Source organism: Orbicella faveolata, unplaced genomic scaffold, assembly GCF_042242905.1.
Source record: "Orbicella faveolata isolate gen_17 unplaced genomic scaffold, um_ofav_v1 contig_25, whole genome shotgun sequence".
Taxonomy (NCBI): Eukaryota; Metazoa; Cnidaria; class Anthozoa; order Scleractinia; family Merulinidae; genus Orbicella; species Orbicella faveolata.
Genome location: NW_028301553.1, coordinates 16,127,501 through 16,138,004, shown reverse-complemented (window position 1 = coordinate 16,138,004; position 10,504 = coordinate 16,127,501). Strand labels below are relative to the sequence as shown.

The 10,504-nt window shown below is 40.4% G+C and overlaps 1 protein-coding gene across 1 annotated transcript in view; it reads right to left on the bottom strand.

Moving 5' to 3' along the window:
• Positions 1-558: 558 nt before the first annotated feature.
• Positions 559-10,504, bottom strand: part of LOC149109152 (uncharacterized) — a 10,513-nt gene continuing 567 nt past the window's right edge. The window contains exon 2 of the mRNA XM_089294128.1: positions 559-7,910. Within this exon, the coding sequence (XP_089150254.1) occupies positions 2,103-7,910 (5,808 nt within the window). The 3' untranslated portion in view covers positions 559-2,102. The remainder of the gene's footprint in view (positions 7,911-10,504) is intronic.

Below are 10,504 nucleotides of genomic sequence, written 5' to 3'. Positions count from 1 at the left end.
TAATTTTACGAATATACTATTTGATTACCTTAAACATCCTAGGTGACAAATTACGCTTACAATCGTGGGTTTCTTACTTGTTTATTATATCGAGAAATTTCGCGCCAAACATTGCGATGGCAATTTTGTAATTTCAAATGTGAAATTATAAATTGACACTGAAATTTCGCGCCAAAATTTAGGAGTAGTTTGTCAACCATTATATTAAAATGATAATATAACAAGTTTTATTATTATTTGTTTTCGTATGAAAGCACAACATAACGTATTAAGGCCTCTGTATTTGTTATCTGTTTCATCCATCGATCATTTGCTTAAACCTGCACCAGTCCTATAGCTTTCTCCATCAACATTTGATTGGAATATTATTGTCATTAGGTACCTTTTAAGTTTCTCCTTCAAAACAGATCTTAAAGAAAAGCACAACTTTTTTCCTAAACGTTCTTTGTTCTCCATAATTCTGTTCAATTGACCTACCCAAGTCTCTAACGAGCAAAATTTGGGCCAATAAACGATCCTATGCATTTTGGGTTAAAGTAATATCCACACCTTGATGAATAAAGTAAACACTTCTTTTATTGAAAAGTTTAAAATTATGAAAAGGGTTACATGGAAGGGCGTTAGATTTAACAAAAAGAAAGTAAGTGTCAAGCTAGGCTCGACTGCTCTAGCTACCGCTGCTTGGAAAAGGAGCCTCCGACTGGAATGGAGGAAGCAGTGGAAATTCCAATCTAGATATAATCATGTTTGCCGGCCTCAGAGATAACTTTTGATGTCCTGACAATTACCTGTATTGTTGATAAGCAAATCAGTAAAAGCTTTAATTCAAATGGTTTCCCTTTTGTACACGCTGGCCTACTAACGCCCAGTAAATATGGATTATATAATTTTGGTAAAATTACGAACAAGTGAACTGTAATGAATATGAGAATGATGCTTATTACCTCTATTTAGCCAGGGCTACTTTTTTCTATTTTTTTTAGCTTCTCGAAGACATGCCAAAACAATAACAAGGTATCCTCTTTAAAATATTGGTAACGAACTCCTCAAAATTAAGAGTTAATAAGGTCGTAAGTAATAAATTATATAATACGTAAAGACTAGGGCCATAGCCAGAAAAAAATATTATCATGACTGAGGCAATGTCCGTGAAAAAGTTATGACTGAGGTAATGCCCATCGTTAAATTCTCTTCCTAGCTATTTAGGGTGTTTATGATGACTATGAACAACAAAAGCGAAAAAAATGACCGAGGCAAGTGCCTCGGTTTGCCAGTTACTAGCTACGGCCCTTAAAACGATTGCTCACGGTGGTGAAGTCTTTGTATGACAGGAATAATTAAAGAATATAAAATGTTTGGAGATTGTTAACAACGCACGTTCAGGCAAAACAATAATACCGAACAATTCCTCGATATGACATAATAACCTTCTATCTTAGGTTCAAATTGTGAAAGAAATAACTCTCCATCCAATCAAACAAATATAATCCACGCTTGTGAAGACACACTAAACTCACTTAGAATAACACAATTGAACTCATAGCTTCAATCCACAAACTTACAAAGGTTCTCTCCATAAATAATTAAAGGTGTTTGAAAAACGTAGTGCATGCCAACTTACTGTTTAGGAATAATACTCGAACGGCTGAAAATGTTATGTTAACTATGAAGAACATATAAAGAGACTGGATCATGATATCTTAAACGCTTGTCATTTTTCCTCTCAATACTTTTGTTTTCAATTTTGAACGTTAAGCTTCGTAACAAAGAGCTATTTCCAAGACAGTGTACAAAAAGTTCCGATACAAATTATTACATTATTCTTTAAAAATCCTTCCTCATGTTTAACGTCCCCGTTTGGATTATTTTGTTGTTCGTTTGTATCAGGACCGTTTGAACCCGTTCCGAATTTCACTGGATTCTTATTTAAGGCAGAATCGTCTACGATATCATGACCCTGACCCTATTCGTTTTAGTTAGATATTGATGCAAACGCAATTGTTGTTGCGTACTAAAGATGACAATGAAATAGTAGTCTTTAATTTGAAAGTGTCTCTCTTTTAGCAGCAAGACCAGTCCCACTGGTAGACTGATGATTTTCTTCAATAGAACTTCCTTGTGACTAAATAGCGGCCGGAGTACTTCCGCCCAGTGGGGTAGGAGGTTCTGTAGCCAGACCCTCCAGAAACAGACGTACGTCCTGTGGTTGTACGGTAGGTTGTGGCAGAAGTGGTCCTGTAGGTTGACGGCTGACTGGAATACGTAGAGCGGTAACTGGTGCCAGCAACACCAGAATCAGCGACTCCGTCAACCTTGTCTGTCATCAGCACGGTCTTGGTACTTGTGGTAGTATCCTCGCTACTTTGAAAGTTTCCTTCAGCCCTGGCCAGGTCCCTGTCTAGCCCTGTTGATGTGGTGACGGTGCCGCTGTTATGCACAACTTCTGTACGTTCGCCATCAAGCGCAGATTTCATTGGGGTCGATGTGGCACTAAACTGCAAAGCGTCACCATCACTGGACGCGGCTTTGTTCACAGCGTAGGTGGATCCTGAACTGTTATGGGTGCCTGTGGGGGACTCCGCTGTTGAGAGTCGATAGCGACGGACTTCATATGTTGTCACAGGCTTGTAGTCTGCTTTCAGCACCTCCTTCAGGCGAAGTTCCGCTTTCTCGTAGGCTTCTTCAGCGACAAAAATCTCTTTCTTCAGATTCTCAACTTTTTCCTGCAAGTTTCTGACCTTCAGGCGAAAATCACCAATGGCTGCATTCTTTTCGTCCACGGTCTTCTCGTAATACTCGTTCTCGGACTTCAATTCTCTATTCTCCTTCTCAATCTTGTAGATGTAGTCTTGTTTGTCAGCCATTCCACTGTTGACTTTGATGACCATCTCCTCCTCCAACTTGCTCTTTGCCAACATGACGATGTTGTATTCTTCTTGGAGTTTGGCAAACTTTGTTCTCAGGTTAAACAGTTCTTGTTCCATCTTCGTGTCATGTACAGGTGTTTCCTGTGCAATTCGGAGGTCACGCTTTAGCGACTCGACTTCAGCTCGAAGTGTGATCGCTTCTGAACGAAGCATCTGTAAAGCGGCATCTTTCTCCTTGATTTCTTCACGGTAAACTCTTGCTTGATTGTCGATTTGAATGGACACTTCACGCTCGTTCTTTGTTCTCGTGTCGATCATTTGCTGGCGGAGGCTGTCTCTCTCTTGGCAGATTGCTTCATATGATCGTTGTAGGGTGACAAACTCGGCACTGCTGCGGATAACGGAAGGGCTTATTACTGATGATTCCTTCCTAACGCGTTCCACCTCTATCTCACTTCGCTGCTTAGTGGTCGTCAGGTCCCTCTTCAATCCTTCAATTTCTGCCTTAAATGTCATGATTTCGGTGCGAAGTCTGTTGATTTCAATTTCCTTCTCTCTAATCTCTTCACGGTACATTGTGATTTGGTTTTCATGCTCTTGATCTCCCTTCATCTTGATATCTATAACCTGGCCTCTCAGTGTATCTCGTTCTTTGCAAACCTCGTCGTATGTGCGCTGTAAGGAGACGAACTCCGCACTACCACGGATGTCCGGGAACCTTAATGTGTTGACTTCTTTCTTGAGGCGTTCAATTTCGATCAAATAGGCTTCCTGGTTGCGGAGGTCTCTCTTGAATCCGTCAATTTCAGCCTTGAATGCCATTCCTTCTGATCGAAGCCTGTTGATTTCCATTTCTTTCTCGCTGATCTCTTCGCGATAAATTTTCACTTGGCTTTCATGCTCTTGGTCTCCTTTCATCTTGATGTCAACCACTTGGCCTCTCAGTGCATCTCGTTCTTTGCAAACTTCTTCGTAAGTTCGGTGCAAGGAGATAAACTCTGCGCTGCCACGGATGTCTGGGAACCTTAATGTGTTGACTTCCTTCTTCAAGCGGTCTATTTCAATCAAATAGGCGTCTTGATTACCGAGATCTCTCTTTAATCTTTCAATTTCGGCCTTAAATGACATGCTTTCCAAGCGAAGATTTTCCATTGCTACTTCCTTCTCTCTGATCTCTTCACGGTAGATTCTGACTTGGTTCTCATGCTCTTGGTCTCCCTTCATCTTAATGTCAACAACCTGGCCTCTCAATGCGTCTCGTTCTTTACAGACTTCTTCGTAGGTTCGCTTTAAGGAGATAAACTCTGCGCTACCACGGATGTCAGGGAATCTAAGTGTGGTAACTTCCTTCTTGAGGCGTTCAATTTCAATCAGATAGGCCTCCTGGTTGCCGAGATCTCTTTTAAATCCTTCAATTTCAACCTTGAATGCCATTCCTTCTGATCGAAGTCTGTTGATTTCTACTTCTTTCTCTCTGACCTCTTCACGGTAGATTCTGACTTGGCTTTCATGCTCTTGGTCTCCTTTCATCTTGATGTCAATAACTTGGCCTCTCAGTGCGTCTCGCTCTTTGCAAACTTCTTCGTAAGTTTGTTGCAAGGAGATAAACTCTGCGCTGGCACGGATGTCTGGGAATCTCAGTGTGTTAACCTCTTTCTTCAAACGTTCAATTTCAATCAGATAAGCCTCTTGGTTGCCGAGGTCTCTTTTGAATCCTTCAATTTCAGCCTTGAATGTCATGCCCTCTGATCGAAGTCTGTTGATTTCTTCTTCTTTCTCCCTGATTTCTTCACGGTAGATTCTCACTTGGTTTTCGTGCTCTTGATCTCCCTTCATCTTGATGTCAACAACTTGGCCTCTTAATGCATCTCGTTCTTTACAAACTTCTTCGTAAGTTCGCTGCAAGGAGATAAACTCTGCGCTACCACGGATGTCTGGGAATCTCAGTGCGTTAACTTCTTTCTTTAGGCGTTCAATTTCAATCAGATAAGCCTCCTGGTTGCCCAGTTGCCTCTTCAGACCATCTATTTCTGTCTGGTACTTCATGCTCTCGGACTGCAAGCGACTGATGATGGTTTCTTTCTCTCTTATCTCTGTGCGGTACGTTTCGGTGCGACTTTCTATCTGAACGATTAGGTCCCTTTCACTCTTGGATCTTAGCTCAGCAATCTGTCCACGAAGAGCATCTCTTTCTTTCCACATTTCTTCATACTGTTGCCTCAAGGAATCGTATTCTGATTTGCTGTAGAAAGTGTTTCGTTCCCTCTTCAATCCATCAACCTCTTCCATAAGAAGTTTGTTCTGGGACGAGAATCTTTCAATGGCCAGATCTTTCTCTTTGATCTCTTGTCGGAAACCATCAGTTTGGATTTGAATTTGAAAGGTTGTATCTTGTTCGCTCCTGGATTTGAAATCTGCAAACTGCCTCTGGATGTAATCACGTTCTCGGCAGACATCTTCGTAAGATCGCTTGACAGACTCGAACTCCACAATGCGTTTGTTTAATGCACTGATCTCGTTCTTCAGGCGGTCGATCTCCACCAAGTATCCATCTATCATATACTGCTTGCTGTCAGCTTCTCTCTTGAGTGTCTCAAACTCTGCTTGGGACTTCATGTTTTCAGAACGGAAGTTGCTAATGGCGACTTCTTTGTCCCTGATCTCCTCACGGTAGACTCTGATTTGGTTTTCCACTTGGATAGCAAGTTCGCGCTCGCTGTTAGATCTAAACTCAATCAGCTCAAGTCGAATGGCATCTCTCTCCTTCAACACGTCTTCGTACATTCGTCGCAGTGACTCGTATTCTGTGGTGGTGACCGTTGTTGACTTGAGTGTGATGATGTCGCCTTTGAGTCGCTCAATCTCGGATTGGAAGCCTTCGATCAAGTGTTGTTTGCTCTCAAAGTCTCGCTTGAGCACATCAAAGTTCATCTGGATTGACATGGCCTCGGAGCGAAGCTTGGCGATCTCCATTTCCTTTTCTCTGATCTCTTTCTGGAAGATAACAGTCTTGTTTTCCACTTGGATCAGAACATCGCGCTCAGATTTTGACTTGAAATCTATCAGCTCCTCTCGGAGGGCGTCCCTTTCCTTCCACATTTCATCGTATTGAAGCTTCAAAGACTCGTACTCTGTTCTCTTGTAGAAAGTTGCCATTTCTCTTCGTACTCCTTCCAACTCAGCCTTCAAAGTGGTATTTTCTGTACGCATCCTATCAATGGCAATTTCTTTCTCTCTGACGTCTTGTTTGTAGGCTTGATAATAGCTCTCGAGGTGAACTGAGATTTCGTTCTCGCTTTGTGTCTTGAACTCCATCAACTGGTTACGTACAAAGTCCCTCTCTTTGCACACTTCTTCGTAAGTCCTCTTCAGGGTGTCGTAGTCTGAACTGCTGGTCTTCAAGGTTACGATCTCTTGCCTGAGGCGTTCGATTTCCCCAAGGTAACCATCAGTGACAGAGGCCTTTCCGCCAATTTCTCTCTTCAATGTTTCAAGCTCGTTGCGGGTGATCAAGTTCTCTGAGCGCAACTTGTCAATTAAGGCTTCCCGCTCCCTTACTTCTTGTTGGAATCCTTCCATGCGGCTCTCAATGTGAACAGACACATCCCTTTCGCTTGTTGACCTGACTTCCAAAAGTTGTTCACGGAGGGCATCCCTGTCTTTCAATATTTCGTCGTACTTCAACTGTAAAGCTTCAAACTCGGTTCTGCTGTAGTAAGACCGCATGTCACGTTTCATTCCGTCTATTTCGGCGTGCAGAGTCATCGTTTCCGATCGCAGCTTGTCGATAACTGCATCCCTATCTTTGATCTCCGTACGATAGAATTCTTCATTGCTGTCCAACTGGACTGAACTGGTGTACACTCTCATTGTGTAGTCAGATCTTGTGCTGATATCAACCGCCTCCTTCTTCAGCGCCTCAATTTGAGCCTGTAGTGTGATGTTCTCGGAACGGAGCCTGTCTATGGCGATCTCCTTCTCCCTTATCTCTTGCCGATGGCTTTCAACATTCACGGACGAGCTGTGGGGTCTTGTCATCATCTCAGCAAGCTCCTTTCTCAAGGTTTCTTTCTCACTCCACAGGCTATCATAACGGCGTTGCAGTGAGTCGCACTCCTTCCCCTCAACTTGAGGAACAGATAATAGCGCTCTGGTTTTCCATGTCTCACTCTCGGACTGTAAGGTTAGACTTTCTTTACGCAATCGATGAATGGTCTCATCTTTATCACGAAGTTGTCTGCGGTAACCATCCGTTTGATTCTCCAACTCCACAGAGACGTCTGTTTGCCTCTTCGCGACCAACCGAGCGACTTCACGTTGTAATGAATCTCTCTCCTTGCAAACTTCATCAAATTTAAGCTTCAAGGACTCGTACTCTTTGTTTGAGGACTTTTCGGTCTTCGCTGCATCTTTCATTCTGGTGATCTCGGCAACGTACCCCTCCATGATGGATTGCTTGTCTGCTATGGAAGCTCGAAGTCTCTTGATATCGCCATCCTTGTCCGATATCTCCTGACGATATACGTTGACACTCGATTTCAGATCTTTGATTTCCTTCTGCAGGTATTCATTCTGCTTGTTGCTGTCCGCCAACGTTGTCTCCTTTTTGTTGAACATCAGAAGCTCCTCCTTAAGAGAAAGAACTTGCTGTTCAGAATCCTTAATGGATAATTCTGCCGTATTCAGCTTCTCCTTAGACGTCTTCAGTTGGTATTCCAAGTTAGAGATCTTCTTTTCAGCATTAACCACCTCATGTTGTAGTTCAGATTCTCTTTCCTGGCTCCGTTTGAGGGCAGTTTCCATTGAGGAGAATTGACTAAGGGAACTATTTTTATCACTGGATTTGCTTTCGTTTGCTTCGCCTTCATCTTGGCTGTCATCTCCCCGGCCTGAGATTTGCTTTCTCAAACTATCAAAAGCTTCCTCTATCTTACCTTTCTCCAGGTTCAGGCAGCTGAAGGTTTCCTCCAAGGAGTTGACCTGCCCATTCAAAGAGATGACTTCTTGTATGAGGTCTTCCTTGTCCATGGCTGATAAAACATCCTTAAAATAAACAAATAATAATTTAAGTCTCTTCATGTAGGCCATTGGTCGAGATTAATTTTTGTTCATGAGGTTTTCCTGCAATAATTCCAGTTTTCCGGCTCCTGAGACTTTTTTTTAAGACGATTATGTAATTCATTTTTATTTATAATTTGCCTACTTTTATGGTGTTATTACAATAAAGATCAAGAAACAAGAAATTAATGTCCACTTCAGCACTAAGGGTCAAATGTTTTCCAATATTTCTTTTCTTCCCTTGACAGCTTCATGGCGGAACATTCGAATGATTTGTTATTTAGGCGGTTTTGCTTTTTTCAGTTATAAATTCTAGTTGTTTTTTTTTTCTTATTTTTCTCAACTCTATATATGGAATGGGGAGAAGAAGACATGCTATAACTGTTTTATACACAAATTCGATCGCTGTTGTATATAATGTTCTTAAAATGTCTGTAGCCCAGATGCTAATAACATCTAATGAGTGATCCGTAGAGAGGATTGTGGCATTGCCTGATTATTAGCCTCATTTTGCACGTGGAAATACAGGAATTATTTTTTAATTTTTAAGGTACATATTTTTTGTAAAGTCATATTTCTCTGCTGGCATTCAAAAGGAACAATGTAGCTAGGAATATTGCAGAACAAACGCCTCGTGAAAACAGTCTCCTTTCAGGCATGATTGCTGATCACTACACTAGGCTTTGAAAGTTAAATTTTTATAATGTAGACAAACATAATAGTTAATAGCTAGTTCTTGTTGTTTTTATATTTACAATTTCTCGAAAATATTCATGAGCGTCCTAGCTACTCTAGATCTGTAAATTCGGGATAAAATAAACACTTGTCTGCTACGAAAATTTTCATCTGTGCATTGGCTGAAGTTTTATTTTCTCAGCTGAATTTGGAATCACCCTTTTCATGCCAGTTCACACTTCTGAAGGCAATTAAAGGACACAATGGAAAACTTCAAGTATTAGAAAATAATTTCAAGAATTTTTTCCATGGTTTATATTTCCATCTTGCTCATTACTAACGTTTTTAAAAGAAACGGCAACGCTGCTGCTCCATTGAAGTTAGGAATGTTTACTTTTTGCAAAGTTTACACCGTGTCTCATTTTTCCTGTTTTTTTTTTTATGCTTACACAATCAAGGCAAATCCCTTGAGATTTCACCGCTATGTTGGTGCGCTTAAGAGTTTTCAAAATTGTCATGGGCTTTACTGTGTTTTCTGTTTTTTTCGAAATTGTTAGTACACTTCACGTTGCTTTTTGCGCATACTCAATATGGCTTTTTGCTTCAAAGTTTAACTTTGAATTCATTTAAAACCTGAAGTCTTGCAAAAGGCCGATGCCGGTTATACGTTTCATTTTATTCTAATTTTCTTTGCTTCCTGAAATGTTTTCTGTTTAAAGATGCCAAAAAATCGTACACGTACGCGCAGCGTTGATTTTTAGCCAATAAAACAGTTATTGAGCTAAATGCAAGTATCCGTTAATTGTGCCTAATAGCTATAGATTGTGAGAAATCGAATTCAATGGCAATTATATATATAAAGGACGCTTATTAAACAGGTTTTCTTAAACTCGTTTCCAAAGTCTATAAAACGAATACACAGCATAATTGTGTACGTTGCTAGAATAAACTAGACCAAAAACCAAAAAGTCTAGCAAATTATATGACTACGGCTGGTTTCGTTTTAACGTGTTTACTTAAGGTTCAAGCATAATTTATGCCTCTACTTTATTATTATGCATACTATATCCTTTGAAGCATGACTTGGTCGTTAATTAACTTGAGCAGAAAAATGATTACTTTTCGTTATTAATAGATACGTTTTGCCTAAAACTCTTTTTTTTAATTCGGGTTGAAATTTGTCACTTTTATGCATCTGCTTTCTGATTGGACTAGTTTGTCTGACGCTTTTAGTTTTGGTCTTTTATTTCCTCGAGACCCAAAATTAACTAAGGAATTATGTCACTTTGGCAGCCGAGCGATGCGCTCGTTGTGCACTATGGCTAGCCACTTTCGTCGAGAATTTATACTGGTGTACTGCGACTAACTTAGACCAAAGTTGTATCAACCTAATTAAGCTTGGGCTAGCTGTTTGCTTGGTTCTTGACATTGAACTCCACCTACATCAAAATTCTATAATCGTTCCCACTTTTAACTTTTTACAAGGATACATGAATATCCAAAGCAAATAATGCCAATCCCTTCTTGCAGAAGCTAGAACGGAAAACGTTGAAAGAGCCATCCGTTTGACGTTGCAGTAACTACATAACTGATAATGTGAAAAATTAAAACAATTTTGCAATCAGGCAAAAGTTCCTGGAATTCCAAAAACAGAACCCTGAATTCTTTACAAATCCAAATACAGATATTTGCATTTAAAATACTCTTGCACAACTATCAAACTGGCGTATAAATTCTAGCTACATTTTGCAAACAAAGGATTACAGTACTTTAAGATTATCGGCTGAAAAATGTCACCAACAACTGTTGGAAAATTTAGAATTTGCAAATTTGCAGGATTCTTTAAAGTTGCGCAAGGTAAACAAGGCATTTACAAATATAAACACTAACGTGATTATCACGTA